Source organism: Gymnogyps californianus, chromosome 15, assembly GCF_018139145.2.
Source record: "Gymnogyps californianus isolate 813 chromosome 15, ASM1813914v2, whole genome shotgun sequence".
Taxonomy (NCBI): Eukaryota; Metazoa; Chordata; class Aves; order Accipitriformes; family Cathartidae; genus Gymnogyps; species Gymnogyps californianus.
Window position 1 is genome coordinate 7,043,049 of NC_059485.1, and position 26,527 is coordinate 7,069,575.

At 38.9% G+C, this 26,527-nt stretch overlaps 1 protein-coding gene across 1 annotated transcript in view; it reads right to left on the reverse strand.

Annotated features, from left to right (window-relative positions):
- Nucleotides 1-9,214: 9,214 nt before the first annotated feature.
- The window catches only part of DNAAF5 (dynein axonemal assembly factor 5), a 31,175-nt gene continuing 13,862 nt past the window's right edge, over nt 9,215-26,527 (reverse strand). Inside the window, exons 8-13 of the mRNA XM_050906286.1 lie at nt 22,714-22,882; nt 19,921-20,068; nt 14,298-14,448; nt 12,780-12,936; nt 10,775-10,966; nt 9,215-10,260 (exon numbers count right to left, since the gene is read on the reverse strand). Coding sequence (XP_050762243.1) covers nt 10,121-10,260; nt 10,775-10,966; nt 12,780-12,936; nt 14,298-14,448; nt 19,921-20,068; nt 22,714-22,882 — 957 coding nt within the window. The 3' untranslated portion in view covers nt 9,215-10,120. The remainder of the gene's footprint in view (nt 10,261-10,774; nt 10,967-12,779; nt 12,937-14,297; nt 14,449-19,920; nt 20,069-22,713; nt 22,883-26,527) is intronic.

The following is a 26,527-nucleotide window of genomic DNA, read 5'->3' on the forward strand; positions in this document are numbered from 1 at the left end:
TCCCTTCCCTTCCCTTCCCTTCCCTTCCCACCATGATTCCCACTCCCATTCCCAGTGCACTCCTGCACTCACACCTAGCAAACCTGTTCTGCTCCACGTTCTGGTCCTTGCTATCAAAAGGTACAGGTCCCTATAGCGACTGAAGGTATGGACTGAATGTGACAGAAACCAGCGCGGCAAGGTGTTTCTGACTGGTAATACTGGATACTGGGCATGGCATGCTGCTGTGCAGGTTGAAAAGGGTGAAATGTTGCACTTCCCAGGGTTACGGAGGGCCAGCGCTCGATGGGTACGTACATCGCCAACGCAGGGGTGCATGGAAGCGTTGTGCAGGCTGGGGGATTGCTGAGCACGGGACAGTGCCGTGTGATGGGTCCGTGAGGGGACCAGATCGCTGCTTCGAAGTCTGAAGGTGGTGGGGTTGGGGAAGCGCTGAAGTGAGCTGCAGGGAGCTCAGCAGCAGCCTGGGGAGGGATGTTGGGGTCGGGGTGCTGTGGCGGTGTGTGGCAGGGATGTGCTGGGCAAGGGAGATGCTGTGGATTTGTTCCTTAGTGTGAGGAAGTGTGGTGACCTTTATGTCCAAGGCTGGGGAGATGATCGTATATATGTATTAGTATGAAAATTGTCTAAAATATCTGGAAATCTGATTTCTTGCTCATTAAAGAAAAAGTTTCTCGCCATCTGCATCACACTTTATGGTTAAACTCATCAGGGCCCTTTCTCTACACCATCGTTGCTGTCAGTTAAAGGCAATGGGCACTCCATACAGAGCAATTAGGTTATCAATTAAAAGGGGGCTGCAAAGCACTTCAATTCAATTTTGCCACTAGATCCTGCCATCGTCCTGACTTACAGGGGATTTCAGACATTAACAAGAAAAGCCGATTACATACAAGGCAGGCCGACAGAGCAGCCGTTCTCCTCACAGCTCTCATCTGCTGCTTCATCTCAGTTACTGCTGTTTGTGAGCTTCCCTGGGGGATTGATCTCAGTAAATGGACACAAGCCTGTTAACTGTAATTTTTGTTGATCCTTCAGCTGCCTAATAATGAAGATTTTTTTGCTTTATTTTTCTTTCTCTCTTTTTAAAACATGGTTAAAGCTTCATGTGAAGGGCTGAGGCACAGAGCAGTCCATTATGTATCCATCAGGACCAGCTCTGATCCACTCTTCTAGCCAGCAGTTGCTCACCTTCCCATGCAGTGATCCTAACACAGATTCTGCAAATGAAACAGAAACTTGGCTCCTCTCAAATCAGCAGTTGACTTCCACAGGCCAAGATGTTACTTTATACCTGGGGCAATGCTCTAGTATGTTTGTGTTGTGCAGACAAGGCACTTCCCCCAAGTGAGATAAAGCCTGCACAATACCCCATCAGAACTCAAATCTAATCTATATATAGAACTATAGCTTTTACAGTATAACTTAAATATAGTAAATAAAATAATAAATAAAATAACTTATAGTATAATAACATAACTAACTATTATGGTTATACTATACTATAATAGTATAGTTTTACTTCAGTATAGTATAGTATAGTAAAACTATACTATATACTATACTGCAATAGTTATTTCCAGTAATTTCCAGTTATAACCGGAAAGTTATTATACTATAATAGCTGAAGTTCTATACGTAGAGATTAGATTAGAGTTCTGATGGGTTATTATACTTTATAATAACTTTCTGGTTATAACTGGAGGTTAGTCCCTGGGGATCACACTGCGTATGCAAGCAGGCAAGGTGCATTAGTGTGTCTTTACCGTGGGCTCAGATGACACAGTGCGCTGCCGGACACCTGCAGACAGACTCTCTGCAATCTGCCTAAAGCATTTCTGAGGAAATCTGCAGATTGCCTATAAGGAACTGCATGGATGAGAAGTGGATGGATCTGGGAACATACTTAACCTCCAGTCGCTCCTAAAAATGCTCTCTGATGTAGACTTTCTCTCAAAGTCTAGGTGCCTCATTTGACAGCGCCCTCTTAATGTCTAATTAATTGATTCTATTTAAGGTAGTCAACAAATATTTAGAAGATTCTATATTCAGTTAGACAGATGCATGCACTTACCAAAAACTTTGTTTTGCTGAGAATCCAAGTCCCAGGATCCTCCACAACAGGTCTTCTAGCTTACAAGGACGAAGACAGAAGCCCATCTGTTCGTCACAGGAAGGGCAGGGCTAAAGCTTGCTTATCTAAAGAGTCTGAAAGTTCGAGATAACTGTTTTGCCCCAAAAAATTGTCCTTGCTTAAAAGTTGCGTAATGAATATGATCCTAGTAACATTATGCAATGAACCCAAATAAAATCTAGTACATATAGTAGCTGATCTGGCAAAATAGAAAAAAAAAAAAATCATTGTCCTCGTTTCAGCTGGGGTAGAGTTATTTTTCTTCTTAGTAGCTGGCACAGTGTGTTTTGGATATTTAGTGTGAGAACAACGTTGATAACACGCTGATGTTTTAGCACGGTGATGCCAACTCATTGGTAGTAATGGACTGGAAAGATGAAGAGGGACCAACGGTGGATGAATTGGCTGGCCAACTCTGGCAATACGAAGAAAGTCTCTCTTTCTCCCTCATCTTGGCTGTGGAGAAATTGCCAGACATACTAGCCGAGAAACTGTCCTGAGGGTTCCAGCGATTTGAGGATAAGTTCTGCCTCCCACCTGTACGGACCAATATCTCAGCTATTAGGAATAAGCGTCCCTCTGCTCAAGAGACAGGAGATAGAAGGTACACACCACGGGGTACCCTGTGGTCTTACCTGCATGAACATGGAGAGGATGTGATGAAGTGGGATGGAAAACCTACCTCGGTCCTAGATGCAGGGGTACGTGAATTGCAAGGAAAAACAATCACAAATGAGGGTTCTGCCAGGGAAATTGCTGCTCCACTCTCCGGCGGGCGGTGTGAGAGGTGTGCCAGACAACGGAAGGGCTGATCTTACTCCTGATCCTATGAGAAGGAATTCTAATCCATTTTTACGAAAAGTGAGTGGAGAATCCTATGACTGGGACTAGAGGGGCCCTGCCTCCAGCCAGGCGGAGGAGAGGGACAACCGGGTTTACTGGACTGTGTGGATCCGATGGCCTGGCACATCAGACCCACAGGAGTATAAAGCTCTAGTAGACACTGGGGCACAGTGTACCCTAATGCCATCAAGCTATAAAGGGGTAGAACCTATTTGTATTTCTGGGGTGATAGCGGGATCCCAACAGCTAACTGTATTGGAGGCTGAAATAAGCCTAACTGGGAATGAGTGGCAAAACCACCCCATTGTGACTGGCCCAGAGGCTCCATGCATCCTTGGCATAGATTATCTCAGGAGAGGGCATTTTAAGGACCCAAAGGGGTACCGGTGGACTTTTGGTATAGCTGCCATGGAGATAATTAATTGAACAGTTGTCCACCTTGCCCAGTCTCTCTGAGGACCCTTTGGTTGTGGGGTTGCTGAGGGTCGAAGGTGCCTGGGGTTGCAGGTGCCGATCGCTACCACAGCGGTGCACCGGCGGCAATATCGCACCAACTGAGACTCCCTGATTCCCATCCATACGCTGCTTCATTGACTGGAGACCCAAGGGGTGATCAGCAGGACTCGCTCACCGTTCAACAGCCCCATATGGCCAGTGTGAAAGTCTAATGGAGAATGGAGACTAACAGTGGACTCCTGTGGCCTGAATGAAGTCACGCTGCCACTGAGTGCTGCCGTGCCAGACATGCTAGAACTTCAATATGAACTGGAGTCAAAGGCAGCCAAGTGGTACGCCACAACTGATATCGCTAATGCGTTTTTCTCAATCCCTTTGGCAGCAGAGTGCTGGCCACAGTTTGCTTCCACTTGGAGGGGCGTCCAGTACACCTGGAATCGACTGCCCCAGGGGTGGAAACACAGCCCCACCATTTGCCATGGGCTAATCCAGAATGCACTGGAACAGGGTGAAGCTCCAGAACACCTGCAGTACATTGATGACATCATCGTATGGGGCAACACAGCAGAAGAGGTTTTTGAGAAAGGGGAGAAAATAGTTCAAATCCTTCTGAAAGCCGGCTTTGCCATAAAACAAAGTAAGGTGAAGGGACCTGCACAGGAGATTCAGTTTTTAGGAACAAAATGGCAAGATGGACGTTGTTACATCCCAATGGATGTGATCAATAAAATAGCAGCTATGTCTCCACTGACTAGTGAACAGGAAAAGCAAGGTTTTTTATGCGTTGTGGGTTTTTGGAGAATGCATATTCCAAATTATACTCTGATTGTAAGCCCTCTTTATCAAGTGACTCGGAAGAATGATTTTAAATGGGGCCCTGAGCAACAACAAGCCTTTGAACAGATTAAACGGGAGATTGTTCATGCAGTAGCCGTTGGGCCAGTCTGGGCAGGACCAGATGTTAAAAATGTGCTCTACACCGCAGCCAGGGAGAATGGCCCTACCTGGAGTCTCTGGCAGAAAGCACCAGGGGAGACCCAAGGCCGACCCCTAGGGTTTTGGAGTCGGGGATATTGAGGATCTGAGGTTCGCTATACTCCAACTGAAAAGGAGATATTAGCAGCATATGAAGGAGTTTGAGCTGCCTTGGAAGTGGTCGGGACTGAAACACAGCTCCTATTAGCACCCCGACTGCCGGTGCTGGGCTGGATGTTCAAAGGGAAGGTCCCTTCTACACATCATGCAACTGATGCTACGTGGAGTAAGTGGGTTGCACTGATCACACAACGGACTCGAACAGGAAACCCCAGTCACCCAGGAATTCTAGAATTAATCACGAACTGGCCAGAAGGCAAAGATTTTGGAATATTGCCAGAGGAGGAGGTAACGTGTGCTGAAGAGGCCCCACTGTATAATAAAGTGCCAGAAAATGAGAGTCAATATGTTCTGTTCACTGATGGGTCCTGAAGCATTGTAGGAAAGCATCGGAGGTGGAAGGCGGCTGTATGGAGTCCTATATGACAAGTTGCAGAAACTGCTGAAGGAGAAGGTGAATCGAGTCAGTTTGCAGAGGTGAAAGCCATCCAGCTGGCTTTAGACATTGCTGAACGAGAAAAATGGCCAATACTTTATCTCTATACTGACTCATGGATGGTGGCAAATGCTCTGTGGGGGTGGTTGCAGCAATGGAAGTGGAGTAACTGGCAACGCAGAGGTAAACCCATCTGGGCTGCCCCACTGTTGCAAGATATTGCTGCCCGGTTAGAGAACCTGGTTGTGAAAGTACATCATGTAGATGCTCATGTACCTAAGAGTCAGGCCACTGAAGAACATCAAAACAACCAGCAGGTGGATCAGGCTGCTAAGACTGAAGCGGCTCAGGTAGCTCTGGATTGGCAACATAAGGGGGAATTATTTATGGCTCGGTGGGCCCATGACACCCCAGGCCATCAGGGAAGAGATGCGACATATAGATGGGCTTGTGATCGAGGGGCGGACCTGACCATGGACACTATCGCTCAGGTTATCCATGAATGTGAAACATGCGTTGCAATTAAGCAAGCCAAACAGTTAAAGCCTCTGTGGTATGGAGGACGATGGCTGAAATACAAATATGGGGAGGCCGGGCAGATTGGCTATATCACACTCCCACAAACCTGCCAAGGCAAGCGCCATGTACTTACAGTGGTGGAAGCAACCACCGGCTGGCTGGAAACATATCCCGTGCCCCATGCCACCGCCCGGAACACTATCCTGGGCCTTGAAAAACAAGTCTTATGGTGACATGGCACCCCAGAAAGAATTGAGTCAGACAATGGGACTCATTTCCGAAACAATCTCATAGACACGTGGGCCAAAGAGCACGGCATTGAGTGGGTATATCACATCCCCTATCATACACCAGCCTCTGGGAAAATCGAGCGATACAATGGACTGTTAAAGATTACATTGAGAGCAACGGGTGGTGGGACCTTCAAACATTGGGATACACATCTAGCAAAGGCCACCTGGTTAGTCAACACTAGAGGATCTGTCAATCGAGCTGGCCCTGCCCAATCAGAACTTTTATGTGCTGTAGAAGGGGACAAAGTTCCTGTGGTGCACATAAAAAATATGCTAGGGAAAACGGTCTGGGTCACTCTTGCCTCAGGCAAAGGCAAACCCATTCTCGGGATTGCTTTTGCTCAAGGACCTGGGTGCGCTTGGTGGGTGATGCGGAAGGATGGGGAAGTCCGATGTGTGCCTCAAGGGGATTTGATTTTAGGTGAGAACAGCCAATAGATCAAATTGTATGATGTTGATTGCTATATAATCCTGCCACTGTATGCCATCATTATTATAATTGTTATATGCTATATTAATGGTATTACGGTAAGAATTACTTAGATTAATGAAGAATGAACTTTGATAAAACTGAGCGAAGCGCAGTAGTGATGGAACCAGGACTAACTGCAGCATGCAACAATCCAACACCACACACCATCCTCCTGCTGCGCCCAATGTCACCCGCCCGCCGCACCGCACCGAAGCCCGATCCTGTTCCGCCGACTGAGCGGACTTTGCACCGTCCCTCCTGCCCAAACAGACTGTTATGATAGATGGAGTCCAAAGTCATGGACTGAATGAAGTCAACAGACATGTGATAGAGAGGGCCCATAGACTGTGGGAATGAGATCTGTGTGTATATATTAAAAGACAGGAAAAGTGGTGGTGATTAATTGGAAATGTATTGGAAAGTGTGGGATCTGGGCATGACGTAAATGGTATAGAATAAGGGGTGGATATTGTCCTGGTTTCGGCTGGGATAGAGTTAATTTTCTTCTTAGTAGCTGGTACAGTGCTGTGTTTTGGATTTAGTGTGAGAATAATGCTGATAACACACTGATGTTTTAGTTGTTGCTCAGTAGCACTTATCTTAAGTTAAGGATTTTCAGTTTCCCATGCTCTGCCAGCAAGCAGGTGTGCAAGAAGCTGGGAGGGAGCACAGCCAGGGCAGCTGACCCGAACTAGCCAAAGCGATATTCCATACCATAGAATGTCATGCTCAGTATATAAACTGGGGGGAGTTGGCTGGGAGGGGCGGATCGCTGCTGGGGCATCAGTCAGCGGGTGGTGAGCAACTGCATTGTGCATCACTGTTTTTTTAATTTTTTCCTTTTTTCCCCCTTTCTTTGTTACATTCCTTTTCATTACAATTATTATTATTATATTTCATTATCATTATTGTTAGTATTATATTTTATTTTAGTTATTAAACCATTCTTATCTCAACCCACGAGTTTTACCTTTTTTCTTGATTCTCCTCCCCATCCCACTGGGAGCCGGGGGGAGTGAGGGAGCGGCTGCGTGGTGCTTAGCTGCTGGCTGGGGTTAAACCACGACAATCACCCATTTCAGTTGTGTTCCTACTTACACAGTAAAATGTTGAAGCTGAGAAAGTTGAGTCTCAAAGAAAATAACTTTAAAACCCAGGCTCATACACCATCCACAGGAGACTCGATAATAGTACTTCTTCATAAAGGGATTTGAGAAATTTGCGTCATATAAGTTGAAGTCTGGTAAACTATAAGCAGGGTCAGCATATTGTTGAAGTCCTATGTCCAGAACGCTTTCTAATAAAAGGATGTAGTGGCGGATATCTAGTTTGTCACACATGCATAAACAAGATCAGGTTGCTGTTTAACATGTCTCTAGAAAGACTATTAGAATATTCCATTCAAAAAGCTCTCCTGGCTCTGAAGAAAAAAGCTGGTTTGTTGGATGATGCGGAGATTTTTCTTTGGGAGGCATCCCACAACGGACTGTTCTGAAAGATAACAAAGTGCTCAACATATGCAGAAGAAAAATTTCCCAGCCTACTGAAGATACCAAGCTTGATGAATACTTCAGCTCTTACTATTTGTGTACCAGCTTTAGAACATCTTGATAAACTTTGACTAGATTTCACCTAAGAAGGTTCTTGTCTCTAATCCCACATTTGAAGTTGCATTTTCAAATCTCTCTTCTTTAGATCACAAGAGTAATTAAAAGCACCTGCCCAACATTTGTACTGCAGCTATCATGAGGCTGCAGTCAGTGGTAAAGTAAAAGAATCTAAATTTTGCCAACATAGGAAGCTAAAAAAATTGTGCCTGTAGTCAGGTCATTAAGTAGGATTTATTTGGTGGACTTTCAAGGGAACTTTACAGTAAGAACTGGGTTCTTGTTGCTGAAGTGAAACTTTAGGTTGCATTGGAAGAACCTGCTGCTTTGCAACACTATTTTTTTTGAGAACAGAGAGTTGAATGAAAACTCTAAGGGCTCTGCTAGGGTAGTTATGTAGTCTATTTCCAGTCTAATTAAATTGGCTTTTTAATAATTGATTGGACTAAGGAAACAATTTATTGGAATCATAGAGTAGTTGAGGCTGGACGAGGCCTCTGGAGATCACGTAGTCCAAATCCCTGCCCAAGCAGAGTCAGGTGGAACAGGTTTCCCAGGACTGTGTTAAGTCAGGTTTTGAGTATCTCCAAGGCTGGAGAATCCACAACCTCTTCACTCCATTTAATGTCTTCTAGGGATTTTTGTTTCACTCACATTGCACCTTCTAAGAATTTCAGCTGACCCTCCAGTTATAGTGAGTTAAATAGTTAATAGTTTTTAGTCAACTAAAATGCTCCTCAATACCAGAATGGTTATATTTTAGCTTTTCATGAAAAGAAAAGTCAACTTCCAACGACAGTACATATGATCTAAAATGAGTATCCTGTTCTACAGGAATGCAAAATAGCTTTTGGATCCATAAGAAACTACTCAATTATTCTGTATCATTAGTATTATTGTCCCTTTTTGGTAGAATTTTCAAAGCAACTTACTATTTTGTGGAGAAGTGGCCATGAGTTTGCATGACTTTGCTTTTAAGCTAGAAATAAGACTTGTATATCCAATTGCTCAAATGTTTCTTTGAGAATGCAAGTAGATATTGCTGTAAACAGATCATGGTTTGGTTAACAATTATGTCACAAGTCTGAAAAGGTAAAGATAGCTCAGAAGAATACACAAACATGAGGACTTCCTACAGCATAAGGAGTATTACCAAACCCCACTGAGCCTGTTTTTAGACTTGACACAAAGACAAGGCACTTGGGAGTTAAAAGCCAAAGAGCACTTTTTGGCTGTAATACAGATAATTAAAAAAAAAACAACCAAACAAAAAAACCCCAGGATCCTGATTTCCCATGATTTGTGTGCCATAAATAGCACACCACCCCACAATGACACAGACAAGAATCTAGGAGCTCACTTACTTTATTACATAGCTGAGAATGTAAGACAACACTAAAACTTATACACTACAAAGGTCTTTTAAAAAAATAAATCAAGCTTTTATCTAATGTTGCAGAGTCTCATTTCAAAGTAATATGCAAACAAATGTTGCTTGCTTTCCAAGCCACAAGGGTATAAACATAAAACCTGCAGATGCGATATATTTAATACAAAAATATAAATACTGTTAGTCTAAATGACAAAACAGCACATTTTCTCCCTTGTATAAAGCTTAATTAAAAAAGGTTAGCTTTATTCTCAGTCATGAAATGTTAATACAATGACAATAGAAACTATTCCTTTAGTGACACCTACTCAGAATATGTCCCTATTATACCAGCATAGTAAGTACGAGTACTCAAAACATTATAAAAATTTGCTGCATTATGCAAGAGAAGTTTGGCTGTTTTTTTTCCCTGATAAAACTGATCCTCACAGACCTGACTCTGCAAAGTCTGAATATTATCCAGAGTTTGAAATGCTCCTTGAAAGACTGAGTCCTCGCTGAATTCCATTAATAACTTTGACATTAGACTATTACTTTGTTAAATAAATTATCTTTCTCAATTATAAATAGTGCCAAATTCCTGAAAAACATTCCTCCTTTAAACCTTGTATATGAAAAACTTCCAATGCAAAGTGAATTAAAACACTGTTTTATTGCTAGCAAATACAAAGAACTGTTCAAACGGCAAAGAACATAGAATTATACAAATTTGACTTTTAAATGAACTAATCACTGTTAGTTCATTTAAAAACTAACTTACAAAGAAAAAACAATCTATTTATTGCTCACCCTTTCTTAAGCAAATGAAAATATGAAAGTAATCAAGGTCATACAGATTTCACATGCAGTTCACTAAAAAGAATTTCAGCATTGATTCATAAAGCTGATTCTTTGGCTGACTGAATGTGATGTAGTAGTTGATTACAATAGACTGGCGTTTGATGCTTATGTACAACCCCTTCAATTTCTCTCATGAGCAGTTCTGGATATAAAATGCTTCCTTCTTTTAAAACTTCTGTAAAACAAAAATACATTTTATAAATCATTAGCCGCTCTGCATTTCTCTATCTAAGTTCCCTAAAAGTAGCTGAAACCTAACCTGGAAGTTGTTCTTCTACAAGTTGCGCAGTCATGACAACCTGATTCCTCCCTCATTCGCTGAGGTCTGTATTTTGACATTTATGTGCTTGAACACAGACCGACACACTAATAAATTCCAAAGAATCCATCAAGCAAGCTCGGATATGGTCACATCCTGCAATGGTTAGTGTCTATGCTCCATATCCTCTTTACCATCTACAAAGTCTTCTGACACATCAGATGTGCTGATATTCCCCCTCTGGTGAATGCTAGATAAACCATTACATTCTGCATACAGGTAAAAGGTCTGAGCTCATACTTGCTGAAACCCAAAGGAAAGCTTCCAGCCTGTTAGGATTAGCCTCTAGTTGTATGTGCTACTTTCATATAACACTTGAAAACATGATTTAAACAGCATTGTTAAAAATACACATGACTGAAAGTCTTACCTAGGACTGCATTTTGGATATTTTGATCTGGATCATCGAGATGTATCAACAGTTCTTGGTACAGAAACTCAATGTGACTTTCCATTGCAGATTTCACATCACTGTCCTTTAAGCATTTAAACCAATTAGTTAAGGTGTGAGCAGCTGCCAGTCGTACATCACATGAAGCATCATCCAGACGCTTTAAAACTTCTGAAAAGGAGCAAATACATAACCAAGCAGCACTGTGGACAGCAAAGTTATCTTTTGGATTTGAAAAAACAAATGTATTTTGTCATCACTGAAATTATTGTTGCATTTATGACATATTTCTGTCTTTTGAACACTGTGAATACACATAGGACATTGTTCCTAAAAGCATGCAGGGCATTGTTATTGGATTGTTATGTTGTCAAAAACATTAAAAGAAATTACAGTTAGTTATTATTATTATAATAGTACAAAATTATTTAGATTAGTTGAACATTCTCTAGCACTCCTAACAAGGTACTATGAATGTCTGTTAATGCATTACAGAAGCACAGAGTTTAAGAATTTTTATGCTCTATAAAGCACACTATTTCTATCAAATATTACTGTTTCAGTGAATGACTGCATTGCAGACTATCTGAATATGCAAGATGCAAAGACGTACTTTGACAATTGTCTGATCATGTATTTGTCCAAAATAAAAATGTTTGTTGTTAGATTTCTACTGTGCCATGTAAGAAAAAGTATCAGTCATTAAGATGTCGAGTTTGGGAAAGTCTGATTTATTTGTATACATCTCTGAGAACATAAATCCTGTTACATACCATAGACTGTACTTCTCCTGATTCATTGTTTAGCATTTAAACTTCATCCTAAGAAGCATTACAGATAATAGCTCTATTTGACATTACAGCACTCTAGATTAGGGTTTTCTTCTTCCCTTTTTTTTTTTTTTAAATAAAAAAACCCAACCCACTACCTATTCAGCTCTATTTATGGTACAATGAAATGCCTTGCTCTTGGCACTCTGAAACACAGCAAGGAGAACAATGTGACTACCATTTATATAATGCATAACTGTTCTGCTTTCACTATAGTTAGAACATTATTTCATACAGTCTAAGCTAGGAAGCAATGCAGATGAAATACTGGCAAGCCTTGCAAAGACCGTAGTAGTGAGTGAAGTTCCATCTAGTGGTCTAATGCACAATAACGTTGGGAATACTGCTCAGTTCTGCTCAACTGGCAGCGAGGGCATTTCCAAAGGACATTAACTTGTCTGCAATACAACACCTCAATGAAATAAAATACTGCAGTTAAAAAGCTACTACAGAAAGGCTTTGCAAGAAGCAAGTGCTGTTGGAGTCACACTCAACACCACCTACTCCAGTATTTACACCTTGATTTTCTAAAATGTGTATGTGTACTTTATACACTTTAAGCAGTCTCACTTACCAGTTTCAGACCATGTCTTAGTCTCTGCAGGATTAAGACATTAAATTGCTTCTCATATACAAAAATGCTGCTAATGGTATGATTTTGTGCAGCGCTTTTTCCCATTTCCTTAATATCTATAAAATTACTCTGGGGGAGAACTACCCAAATAGTTAAAATACCAGATAAGAGAACACAGAAATAGCATTAGAATATGTGTATGAGAGTGAAATAAGAATGGCCGAGAAACTGAGTCCACATAAAGTCTGCACCTCAAACTGTTTAAAGGCGTTTTGCTCTTTACGTGGGATTAAAGCCAGATGCCATAGTGACATACAGCAGTTTTTCCTCATTCCCTCGTCTGTATTTGTGCTTTCACTGCTACCAGCGGCAGTGAATCTGCAGGTGAGGTGGACAACCTGCACAGTGAATCCTAAAGCTATACTGTGAATCTGCCTACTGCTCCAGCATGATCCTTTTCATCCTTAAAAGCTAAGCTAACTATGATACTTCGGGTAAAAAAGCAACTGTAATTCTTCAACATGGAGATCTTGATTTAAAAATAAATAAATAAATAATTAATTTAAACTTTTACACTTACCTGTGTAAGTGTTAGTAAATTTATCTTCATCAAACTGCCTCCCACAGACTTTTAAAAAAACACCAACAATACGACAAGCCAACAGTCGAGTAATTTTAGAATCTTCATCCATGGCGGCAATAATTTGGGGCATTAGCCCATCTTTGACTTCTAACATCTACAATTAACACGAAAAGCATAGAAGAAAAACAGCTTTTCAGTCACTTTAAACCAATATGCTTATTGGTTACATCAGTTACCATTAGGTCTGACTGATACTGGCTTGCTTAATTTAAAAAGAAAAAAAGTTAACTATAAAAGTTAACCTGAAAATCTTAGAAGTTACAGAGCTCAGTTTTTGCCTCTAAGCAAGCTTGGGAAATGAAAATCCACCAGTTGATCATCCAGTTCATGAATGCTCAGTATATATGCAGATGAGTTTTATGTAACTTGTAAAAGCTTTAAACTTACTTGCCTTTTTATTTTTAAAAAATTGTTGGCAAGACTTTAAATAATTTGGAGATGAGGATTATGTGTATGGACCAGTAGATGGTGCTCTTATTCTAAAAGGAAGCTTTTAAGTAAAGACTGTTGTAATACAATGCTTTAGTGAGTTTCATAATTTGACTTTAATATGTACATTTCATATAAATTAATGCCTTTTCGGCATTAAGGCACTGATTCAGAAAAAATGTTTAACTAGAACATTAGTCTCTGATATAAATGTTTTCATATATGTGAACTCAACCAGTTACGTGTGTTTAAGCACTTTGTTCAATTAAGGTCTGTTATAAAGACAATAAAGACTATGAACATTTAATAACATTTTAATTCCATTTATTTAAAAAAAAATGCCCTTGTATTTAACATATTTCCAGTGCATCATTTCCAAATGCTATTTTTGTTAGCATAGAAGCTTCAAAACCCCCTCAGATTCAATTAATCCTTAATCACTATGGTGGGTAACATTTCTTTAAGTGTACTCCTTGTTAGCTCTCTACTTCAGTTTCTACAGATACCCTTCAAGTTCCATCTCAAGTCCTCCTGCCCGTTCCAGGAATCTTTTAGATTTTTTTTTTCCCCTAAATGGACCTGTGGGCTCCAAGGCAACCAGACAACTTGTCTTTGCCGCATTACACAAAAGCACGTCCTGGCTAGCTCCAGTGCTGCTGCACAGGCGCTGGCTAGGGGTCCAATAGTGTCGAATACCCAAGTTGTTTTGCTAGTAGTGGTTAGTATTTTGTGCTACAGAACTGACGTTATGCTAGAACAAAGATCTACAAAATTTGACCATGGTGAGTTCTACAGCTCACCATATGGCTGGCCTCAGGTCTCTTATCAGGATATCATCGTCCCTCCACTACTAATCGTTTCAATTATTAATACTCAATTACAATTAATGAATTTTATTATGCAAACTCTATGTCCATCTGAAAATATTACTTACAATAAGGATTTATTCTTTTTTTCCCCCTTGCATTTATTTTGTCTTCCTGCCTAAGATTTCAAAGTACATTTGATGAGAAAAAGAGAATTTACCTCTTTTGGTGAAAGCATTTCACAGTGAATAAGAGCCCAAAGGCATGATACAGCTGTAGTGCGGATGGCAGCTGCTGTTCTTCCAGCATGCCACTGCAGATTAGGAGCCAGTATGTCTTTTATCACAGTCTCAAGGTAGCTAGGGAACAGCCTGAAGCCAAAAATAAGAGAGCAAAATAAAGGTTCATGAGAAAGTGATAAAGAGACTGACAGGATGTAAAAGAGAATTTTCTGTCATAGAAACATAGGCAGAAAAGGAAAAAAAAAAAAGACTCTGTAAAAAAGTAAGTAAAATCTTATAAGCCAATGTGATTATAATATATGTGATAAGCTTTTCATAACTTAATTTTTCTAGATAATATTTAAACAAATACCTAACATTCATGGAAAGGGGAGGCTAGACTTTCTACCACTTCAGACGATGCCCATGACTCACTGTGTTATCTTGGTAAACTACTTACCTTCTCTGTGTCTCATTTTCTCGTCTGTGAAGTGGAGATAACACCCCATATGAATGCTGTGAGGATTCATTAATATTTGTAAGGCCCTTTGAGACTGTCCAGTGAAAAGCATTTATAACGTGAAAAGTATGAATGCTATTGATGAGACCTGAACTACTGATACTGCAGCGAGTCTACACAGAATACTTCAGCTTTCCCTTGGCTCAGAAGCTCGTCTCCCTCAAGGATGAGAGGTCTGTAGGATTTTCTGATGGTGCCAGTCCCAATACTAGTTCGCTTTCATTACAAACACACAAATCTGTGATATTTTTGCTGATGCTTCTTCCTCCTCCTCTATTGAATAGGCTATTACAATGCTAAAAGTTGCTGCGAGAGTCAGCAATTGCAATAGGCAGTATTCCCTCACACCCATTTAATTCCAGCTCAAACAATTTTAAATTAAGAGAAAAAGATATAGATCTTACACACAAGTTAAAAAAGACTTTGCTGCATCAAAAAGACATCTGTGCCTGGCTGTGACTAGATAACTAAGGCTCAGGTTATTCACTGTGCCTCTCTGCCTTAAAAAAAGAGGTTGGCAGTATGCAAAACCGATTGACAAATAACAGGCTAAATCTACCTTGACTTGTGTCCCACTCCATTCAAACTTTCCGCAGACCTGGACTGCGGCCACCTGAACGCAAAACAGCACATCACCACCCTGGTGCTTGGCAGAAAGGGAAGAAGCTGCTGCTGACTTTTCTAAGAGTCCTACATTTCCAGGACAAATAAGTGGCCCCTACAGAGATGTGCCAAGCCACAGGAGGAACGTAATGGGTAGATGTTAACAACAAACAATTATCACTAAGTACTTTTAAAAAAATCCCCACAACAGCAAAACAAAATCATCCAGCAATGATAATTTAAATAAAAATTTATAATTTTTATTTTATTTATTTAATAAAAAATTCCATAATAATACTGTATCGATGTAATAAGAAATGTGATTGTATCTACTTCTTTCCTGTAACTACCCTTTACCCACTGCAGTTACACTGTGTCATCCAGGTGTAATCTGACTGAAGCATGAGCAGCTAGCCTGCCAGGCCTTAGTTATCTATTGCACACACACAAAACTGAAAATCTCAACATGATGAAGACAGATACACGCGGCTGCTGCTCAGCCCCTTGGCTAAGGGAGCACTCCATGTCTGAGCAAGTCAGAGATCCATTCTTGCTTCCTGTCCAGCAGATGGCACTTAAGATTCAGTAATAACAAGAAATCTCACATCCCATTAGACACATCTAAATTTGTCAGAAACCTTTAGATTTATTATTTTCAACATTTTTGAGAATTAATAATTTTCTACTCAAAAAGTTGCCGGAAAAATTATAACTAATGATTACCATCATTCTAAATCTCCTTTTAGCTCCAAAGCTAAAAAAAAGCTTTGTGCTATCTGTGGTACTGTGCTGTCTGATCAGTAGCTGCTTCTGTTTTTAATAAAGCCTTCTGTTAAACTGCAAAGAAAAACCAATCTGTCAAAACATAAAGGTAAATTCCATCAGCATTATGTTAACCATAATGCTATGCTATTTGTGAGAATATTTGTTCTAGTGCCTTGAAATAGAATCAGTAAAGCAATATCTGGCAATTATCTGACTCAATCGTGTCAGAATCAAACAAAATTAGATGACCACACAACTGTGTTTAGCATAATAACTGAAAGCCTTCCTATCTGAACTGTTAGAATGTTTTTAGGGAACTAAACAAATTACTGCCAGCAGTGAATGCGATTGTGTAACCAGAATTTATTACTACTTCACTACACTATCTCTCATTACCATTAAGATGTATTTTTTGCTGTTGCTGATGCAATTAAATTCTCCCTCTTTCCATTTTCAGATATTACTGTTGTAAATCTATGTAACTTAATTCTAAAAGCGAGTCATTTCCATAAAGAACCTACTCTGCCTGTGCTATTTGTATTTACAGAGTTGAGACTTTATTCTCAACTGGCTATGAAATAACGAAAACGTGATCTGTGCATACAATAATACCTAGCTCTTATGCAGATATAAAAAGCAGAGTTTGGGTTTACATTAAAATTGCTACCCCCATTTTATGGACTTATATACTTAAATTTTCATTCCATGTTAATTATTTTTTATATATTTTTGTTCTGGATTGGCTCCTTTTCTGCTTTTATGGCACTGCTACACTTGGCTTTATGTGTTTGTGGATTGCTGTGTTTTGGGTTTTTTGGGTGTATGTTCTTTTTCCAAACTTAACATCCTAAATCCAGGTAATTTGAAACAAAATTGCATTTGCTTTTACAAATCAAAACCTCCAAAAATGTTTTGCAAACAACTCTTCAAACACAAAAACTTTACATGTTACTTCCTACATTAAAGCATTTGCTATGACAATGGTAAGTAGGATCAAGACTTCAAAGAGTCATTCAGCTCCCTCTACTGCTTTTTAGTTTCTGAAGATAAATCTACTGGTAAAATTCATTGCATTGCTCTTGTTCTCAGAGGACAGAGAGCCTCATTATGAGTTAGACTGGGCCATCCTTAGCCAGGAGTCGTTCTTCATACAAACAGGTCTATTAACCTCATTGGATGTATCTAATCTTGACAAAAGGCCATTCACTCATACTGCCCTGAGCGAAACAACTTCCATCATTGCTATCTGTGGAGAGCTGGTGTGATGTGTGGCTATATTCACTGAGAATATTACTTTGAAACATATTCTTCTATTTTTTCCACACTATTTCCCTTTCCTGGGAATCCTAGTGAAGCTGGCAGCTCATTGGGTTGGTTTTCTTCTTCCTGTCTTTGGCTCCATTATTTATACAAATGACTGGGTTGCAGATGAAAGATTTTGTTATTCATCCTATTTACTTTGACTACTGCCAAAACACAAGTTTACTCTTTGATGATGCTCTCCATATGGTCCTGCACTGATCATCTCTCTCTACCAGCAGTACCTACATGACCTAACTTAATATACTTACCTGAGCACTTCAGAGACTTTCAGATAGAGAAGTGCTACCAATCCTACTGTACAGGTGAGAAACAAAGAATGAGTAAGGCTATGTGTTAATGGAGAAGTCCTTCCTACCTCCTAGCCACCCTAGTCAGGAACATTGCGGGTCAGGACTCTCTAGCATGCCATGTAATGTACCTGTCATACTGCTTAGATGCAGCCTAAATGATTTTCTGTACATCACAATGAGAGGCAGAACAGAGAGTTTAACTCAGTTCTTCAAATTCTATTCTGCTGTAATCTGTAATGTTACTTCTGAGGAGGAAGAGCAGGGGACCAGATAACTGAAAACGTACAGAGAAGAAATGCCAGTGAAACTAACTTGTTGATCAGGTCTGAATTTGATTAAATACTTTGAAAGAATGAACATATTTACTGTTTTAAAAACAAATGTAGAAAATAATAAACGTGATTGTATGGTAGATGAACAGGAGCTAATAATGTATTCCGCAGTAAATAAAGGACAGTAAAATTAGGCCATTAAAAAAACAGATAGGAGAGAGTCGCATTATCCCATTTTTAGACTGAAATATGTTATTACACACTTAAGCATTATTGTTGTGTTCAGGGCATCACAGAACACATGAGATGACATATCTTGGCTCCACGGTCTTTGCATTCTCAGTGAGATGATACAGATCTAACAGATTAGCTTACAACAAATAGTCAGATACTGGAACACTTAAAATAGTTTTCAAAGTGTTTTTCTTTCTTTCTTTCAGAAGATTCTTGCATATCTAGATTGATCGTGTAACTACCACTCAGTTACATGTTTATTTAAACAAGTAATCCACTGACTACAAAGAGATTTTTCATATGAATAAGGATTTTAAGATTGGATCCTGAAAATATGGAAAAAGGTAACACACTTGGCACAAAAGCTTTCAGTTAAAAAAGGACAGCTTCATTATATTCCATCTTAAGCACACTAGCTCAAAATCTGTTAGGGGATGTGTTAGCAGAGATTCTTCAGCTTACCTGGAATCCCCCACTGAATAGGAACACCAGGGTTCCTCCTCCTCCCCCCATTATAGGATGCAGGCCATGAATATACTAAATATATCTAAAAATGGTAAAAATACATCTACATTCATACTAACATGGCCTCATGGAACCAGAATGAATATTCAACACACCAGAATGCCCACGGAGTGCCAATTTGCTCATCAGAATCATGAAAAAACTTTTAAGTATAAATGACCATTGCTATCATAGTACTTTTAGGAAGAATGCTTCCTGTGATTGTTTTTTGTTGTTTGGTTTTTTTTAAAACAGTTAAAAAATGAAAAGGCATCAGAATACATTTACATACTAAATGACACTAAATGCAGCAGGCACTGGCGAAAGCAGAGCAGATATAGTTTATGTATTCAGGACAACTTTGCAGAAGTGTTTGCACTACTAGTAAGGCTAAATTAATAATGACAAAAGAGCCCCACTGTTGACATTGTTATAAATGGAGGGGTTTTATAAGCACCACAAATTATAGTCAAGATTGTACTTGCGATGCTTAAATAGAGCCAAGCAACAGGAGGCTTCCATCTTCAGTCACTGAGAGTAATAGTAATTCCTTATCAAACATGTAGTTTAATGCTTTTTAAACACCATGCTATATCACGGGCATTTTTAAATGCCCATTTTTTGGCGTGTTTTATTGTTTCCTTACAGTGACTACAGGCAAAGTTTAAGGATTTAGGAGTTGGCTGGGAGAAAAAGAAAAAACAAAACAAAACACAACTAACCCCCCCCCATATTTCTTTCCTAAGAATCGCATTTTAGCTTTCCAACATGTATTCTTTTCAACTATAGCTCTTTATTTTTTGAAAACTATCCAGATCTGCATGACATCCATTTTAATTCTCCTTAGTGGCAGAGGTAGGAAGACTACAGTGGAAGAAGTCCAGACTTCAATTTTTTTTTTTTTTTTTTTAAATTATTGCACTCCGCCCTTCTAAGCATTGTTAAAAAATACAGCAAGAAAAATATGCTGTAGAAGATGGTGGGAAAGTCTTTCTTCTTCCAGACATGCTAACATGGACACAATTATAGGGGTTAAATAACTACCACGGTCATTACTTTTTAACGCCACTGTAGTGTTCAAACAGCTGTGTGAAATTAGAACTCTACTTACCCCTGAGAATTGACAGTTTCATTTGCTTTCTGGAGCAACTGTGATAAAACAGTGAAAAGTTTTAACCGCATCTGGGGATCTTTGTTTGGCTGAAGACACGTCTTAAGAATGAGAATAAAGTTATTTAGAGCTTCACCTATGACAGGACCTAGAAAATAAACACGTAAGACTTATTTCAGAGTACTAATAAGTTCTATTTAGATGTTAAATAAGTGAGTGCATTAGAATTTGTAATATGCCTGGTATTAAAATAGTACTTAACTTCCTACTCTTGCATGGCAGCTGTTGATGTATCTGTGTTACATCGTATTAGGCGGTGTACAAATACCCAAGCTAACTCTCAACGGGCTCAGGTACCCACAGTCTCAGCCATAGCAGCATGGTGCTCCCTGAAGATCGGCTTACCCCAGCCCTCATTTAGCCAGCTTGGTACTGCTGTACTGCATTGCATTACGTAGCGTGGACATATCAATGACATCCGCTAGTTGCTGGGACCAGCAGTACAAGATGATATTTTGGGTAGATTAATGCATTTGAGGGGGGATTAACACTGTTCAGTATGTAGCTCTGAAAGCTTGAGCCTATGCACAAAGTTTCGGTTTTATTAATGAAAAATTATACTGAATCTGGTATGACCATGACACCACTCCGAACAGCAGCATTAACCATGCTTTTTTCTTCTTTCAAGTTTTTCCATGTGCAGCATTCAAGGAAAGATATTCATGACTCCCAGAGGCACAGGAAAGGGCACATTCGAAAGGGTCAGCCTCAAAACTTGGATAATAGCATTATTGCAGCAGTATTCTTTCTCCACGTTATAATAACGCTTATCTGCATTTTACAAGAGAATCTAAAATTCAAATAGCTTCTAAAATTCATTGTAATACAAATATTTTCCAAATTCATTCTCTAGTTTGTTAACATTTTCACATCCGATGATGAATTCTGTTTTCACCACTAAACAATAAACAAACAAACAAACAAAGCCCTAAGCTGTTATCTCAACATTTGAAGAAATGATTTTCCCAAAACAGAAGGAAGTTTGTGCCTTTCTCCTTGATAATGATTAACATCTGCATGGTTTTAAAGAGGAAGAATACATATAGACTATACACATGCTTTATTCTGCAGGCTTCTTGTAGAATGCTCTTTCTGCTCTATGTTTGCAATAAGCTACTTTCCTCTAGGAACTTCTTCAACTTTGCATCCTTGTGATGCACATTCCATTCAACTCCAATCACTCAGAAAATCCTCCCAGGAGGCACAACACTGGCATTTCTGATGACAAGAATATTCCTCACACATGGAATAGGCAGATTGAAGTATTCAAGATTCCAAAACAAGTTCAATAGCATTTAATAATATCTGGAAAGTTAATGTTTAAAATAATAATAAAAAACCCCCAAATCTTCACTGTCTAGACCAAAGCAATACAGGGTGTTGAACTGCAGTTTGCTAAATTTCTGTGCCAACAAATAGATCTTTATTTTCACAGCATTTATTCAAAATACATTGCTTCATGTGAGTTCTGAGACATTTAAAAGATACTACTATTATATCAAAATGATAACAGCAAATTCAACAGATGGAAAATAAACAAAATAAACTACATTAATAATTTCAGCTTAAGCATATGACAATTTCAGCTTAAGCATATGTTCCTGAAAACCAGTAAAAACTGAGAAATTTGAAATGAGTAAATCTGATTAAATTGGTTAAAAACAACATTATGTGTGGGAATGAAAAGAAAGAAAGAAAAAAAATAGCTCTAGGAGCTGCTGTGTCAGACAGAAAACACAGACAATAGCATATTACCAGTGTTGGGTGCAAGCCAAAATGTTTGCCCAGACATTTGATGATTTATTTAGCATTAAGGAAAACAGAGACAACTGTCTAGAAGTCCTTCAGTCATGGAAATGGACGCACAAATATACAGAAAAGTTGGCCTCTCAGATCTTGCACTGAAAAAAATTTTTGTTCTTCCCACAGATGAAAAAAAAAAAAAAGTACTTATGCTGGTTGATGCACAAACCAGCAAGTGGGTGCTTCACATAGGTTTGTTGAGGCTTTTTTTGAGATTCAAGGATTAAATGCAGAAGATACAGTCCCTAAAAACATACCTGTCCACATTTAACTATCTGCAGTAGCAATAATACTACTTCACCTGTAGCTGAAGTAGCTGTCTGCATCACCTTTTTAACTAACAGAAAGGAAAAAAAAACCAAATAAACAGGACTTTCCATTTTAATCATCTTACAATGGGTGTCTAGGTGAAAAGAACTGCCTGTAGATGAAATCTGTGTCCCTTGCCTGTAGATGAAATCTGGAGAGCTGCGTCAGAGAAACGTTCACTGTGCAGATCTGAAGCTAGGTGAAACATATGCCAAAGTGCTTCTATACACAGCAATGTGTTGAAGAACATAAGTAAGGAAGTGTTTGTACAGAAAGATAGTATCTTTTATAAAACTAGTGAATAGAGGGAAAATTAGATAATAGAAAATAGAGGGAATAATAGATAAATTTTTGGACACATAAGCTACATCAGTTCGTCTCCCCATAATCCTTACCTATTTCATTTACCTGAAAGCGTACTTTTACATAAGTGCTTTTACTATGCTCTTTGCAGCCAAGGAGACTTTTGGAATTTGAGCTGCTTCAACATTTTTGGTTTTGCTTTCCATCATATTCTTGTGAAGTTTCTGAATATTACACTATTCATTATAAAACACAATGTGTCTGCAGGCTACAGAGATTATTACTTTATTTTTTTTATAACTACTAAATAAGTCATACCTGAATGAGTTGCGATGACATCTAACTGTAATATTTCTGGAGAATAGCATGTCCAACAATCACATGATACTGAAACCCATTCCATAAGCTGAATTATATGCTGTTTGTAGAGATAAAAAAAACTATCCAATTGCTGCACTTCAGCTAAGGAAGACATTGTTTCCTCTACCTGTTAAAACAAAGACAGGATACTTTATCTTAACTGAAACAATGTTAAAAAAAAGAAAAAACTTTTAAAACTCATAATTATACTGTAAGAACAGAAGGGACGCAAGAAGATTTCCATAGTTTCTACTTGGACAATCAAGATTGATATTTAATGTCTGCCTATACTACATCCATTAACTTTTATTTAAAGTGAAACATGTCCTGATTTCAAAATGAAATCATGAGGAACACAGCAACATAACAGCAAAATGAAAGAATCTCTAATCCATGTGAAAACCTATCCAAAAACTAACCACATCATAAAAAAGCTCTTAGTAGTTTTAAAGACGTAGTGATTTTTCTCCTTAATTTAAAAATGCTTTAAAACATTAACATAGAGGGAATTTCTCACAATCCTATCTAGCAGACCGTTGCAGCTCAGAGAAGACATGGTATTTCCCCTCTCCCCCTTCCTCCCCCCCCCCAATTTTAATTATGCAAGATGCTCTCTCTCTACAGTAGCTAGGCAGGTTCATTTTGAAATTCTCAACTTGTTGCTTCGAAGTACCAAAATTCACTGTTACATTTGAAATACCTTCTTCATATTTACATTTAGACTATTCCATGAGCCAGGCAAATAAAACATGTACAAATAAAACATGTAAAAAGAACTACTAAATTAATTCCAGACATGATCATGCTTGGCAAGGAAGCACATAGATTTTCTTAATCACTTGTAGCAGGCGTATTTAAAGCAAAGGAAAATTTGCTTTTACAATTCCTGAAGACTCCTACCAGAGGTATAAAACTTCTCTAAGGAAGAGATTAAAAGCATGCTGGAAGCAGCGTCTATAGTCTTAGTGATTTCAGTGGACAGTGAATCAAGAATGGGGAGCAAGACACTGTTAGAAACCCCACTGAGAAATAACATATGTCGTCAGCATGGCCAGTTCTAGCAGCGAAAGATGTAGTGCAGCACTATGAGTGACATCATTTGACTCTAAGTGGTTCAGTCGAACTACAAATTGTAGTCATATTTTTAATATTTTTAAGCTGAATTCAACCGCAGAAGTTAGCTGAAACATGTCTAGGACCTTTAGAATTTTACAGACTAATCACTTGCCAGACAAAGATGTTACTATGGAAGTACCAGATGTGGAGAAAATAAATGAGATTTCGGGGGGGGGGAGAATCAGGATTTGCTACGGACAAAGGTTACTCTTAAAGCAGGTTTGCCTGCCTCAAGCACAATAGATTTCTCCTTTCTGGAAGCATTCTGCCAGCCAGCCAAAACAACTCAGAATAACTGATATGTAAAATATTAATTTATCTGTAAATTAATTTGAACATTTTACATGAGAGAATGTGTCAAGACAGAAACTGCTCCCCACTATTAATCCCACTACAATCTGCACGATGTTTTTTCCATTGAAAAAGAGATACAAAATAACACATTGTTCACATGTGATTTAAAATAAACTCTAAGTAGTTTCAAGAGTGCAATTAAAAAAAAAAAGAGAATAAATATGCCAATAGACTGATGCATATCTTCTCATTAAGAAGTGTCTCACAGTTTAAAAAAAAAAAACCAAACAAAAACAAAACAGCAAAGGTGACTTTCTTTCCTATATTTGAAAGGTAACAAGTTTAATGATACATCATTTTCATGCTAATAATCAATGTGTGCCGAAAGAAGAGCCAAGATAGCACAGGCCACTTGTAATGAAACAAAATCTTATCTTTAGGTCACCAGTTAAATCACTGATAAGCTCAATACATGCTTAACAGACTCCAACAACTGATATGGCTTCAGTCTATTTGGGGCTGTAAACCATACTCCTCATCATGATGCTGAAGTGCTGAGTTGGTGGTCTTGAACTTTTTCCTTAGCCCTAAGCAACCAGAAACACTAATGAACACAAAGCAAAGGGGCCAAAAATCAAGCAAGACTGTGAGCGTTCACAATCAGGTCACATCAGTTGTCTCAGTCACATCTGCTATCTCTGTGATCTTCTGTCCCATATTAGTAAAGCCTAAATTGAAGTTCTAGAATGCAAATTTTTTAATAATTTGTTTATACTCAAAACCTTTTGATCCTGAATACAGACTTCTTTTCCAAACAACAAGTTTATACTTGTAAAGCTAGCTGTAATACATCTGCTCTATATGGTCTTAAGCTATTTTAACAGGGACTTCTTGCCTTCTGCAAGTTGTACAGCTCACTTTGAAGTTTTAGAACAGTCAGTAAGTGGGGAAAAAAATTTAAAAATTCAAGCCATATTTGTCTTTGTGACAAATTTGAAATATTGCAATTACGTAATCCCGTTGCCAGATTTTCTGTCTAGCTGAAAGAAAGGCTAATGAGAAAAAGGATTCTCATCCAAAGTACTGTCAACTTTAAAAAGCATCTGTAACTGCAGGAACATCTTAACCTTTAATAATCTTGGGAGATTAACTTTTCTGTATATGAAAATCAGGATTTATCTCCATGAAACTGCTTTCTTTGTAGGAGTATGAATTTGTAAGGTTTTAAAAGAACATTGCTGACTTTATAGACCACTGTAGGGCTAAACAGAGAAGATACTGCAAAACATACCAGATCCATCTGTCCAAGGCTTACTTGGACAGATTGTTTGTTTAAAAAAAACCCAAAACAAGCCCCCCCCCCATCCCCACCCTCGCACTGGCTCTCCATGAGACAGATCTTCATGCCGTACCTCTGTGACCTGCAAAGTCTTTTCAATACTTGTTTCAAGCTTTGTTCTATTTTACTTCTTTCAGAATAGTTTTCTAAGCATACGCCTTCTTGGAGGCAGCCTGTCAGCTATGGGGCCATAAATACTGACGCTATGCAGGCCTTTGGAATACCGTGCCTGGGAGCAAGAGAAAAGGAAGTAGAATAGCCATCGCATTTAAGGCGCACATTTGAAAAAAGACAACTTGGGTAGGTCACAATTGTACTACATGAGGATGTCTTGCTGATTTATTTGATATTTAGCTTGGGGAAGAAAGAGGAAGAGAGAAATAAAGGGGTGAGATAATGTTTAGCCAAAAAAGCTCATCTATAATCAGGGCATCTAGAGGTGTCCTTGATTTTAAAGCATTCCTGCAACACTTAAACTTTTGGTTCTGGTGGGGAGGTAAAAAGGTCAACTACTGTAAAATCAGTCTGATCTTTGTCTAAAGATAAAAAAATTGATTATGAAACTATCACTTTAAGGCTAGCAGTGCTCTTGATCTATAGATGAATTGTTCTTTAGTAGTCTGAAAATAAATTTGAGTTTTTTCCTGGCCACTTGTGTGCTCCTGTGTATAACCTAACATTAACAATAATCCAGTGACTTATATCCACCTAAAAAGTAAGCATCAACAGTTCAACCAGCACCAAGAGCATGCCCAAGGCTTTGCAGAATCCAGTGACAAGCATAAACTCTTGAACACCTCCTGTCCCAAAACTTTACCTAAACCATGGCCCGGTGATTAATATCCACCCAAGTAAAGTGTTCTGCTAGGCCAATGGCAGCCCTCATCCAACTGTGAGCTTCCCATGCTCCAGTAATGTACTTCAAGCCATCTATTCTGAAACCTAATCTAAACACACTTCAAAAAAAAAAAAAAAAAAAAAATCTAGTTGTAACTATAGCCTACAGACCCATACTGGGTGTTT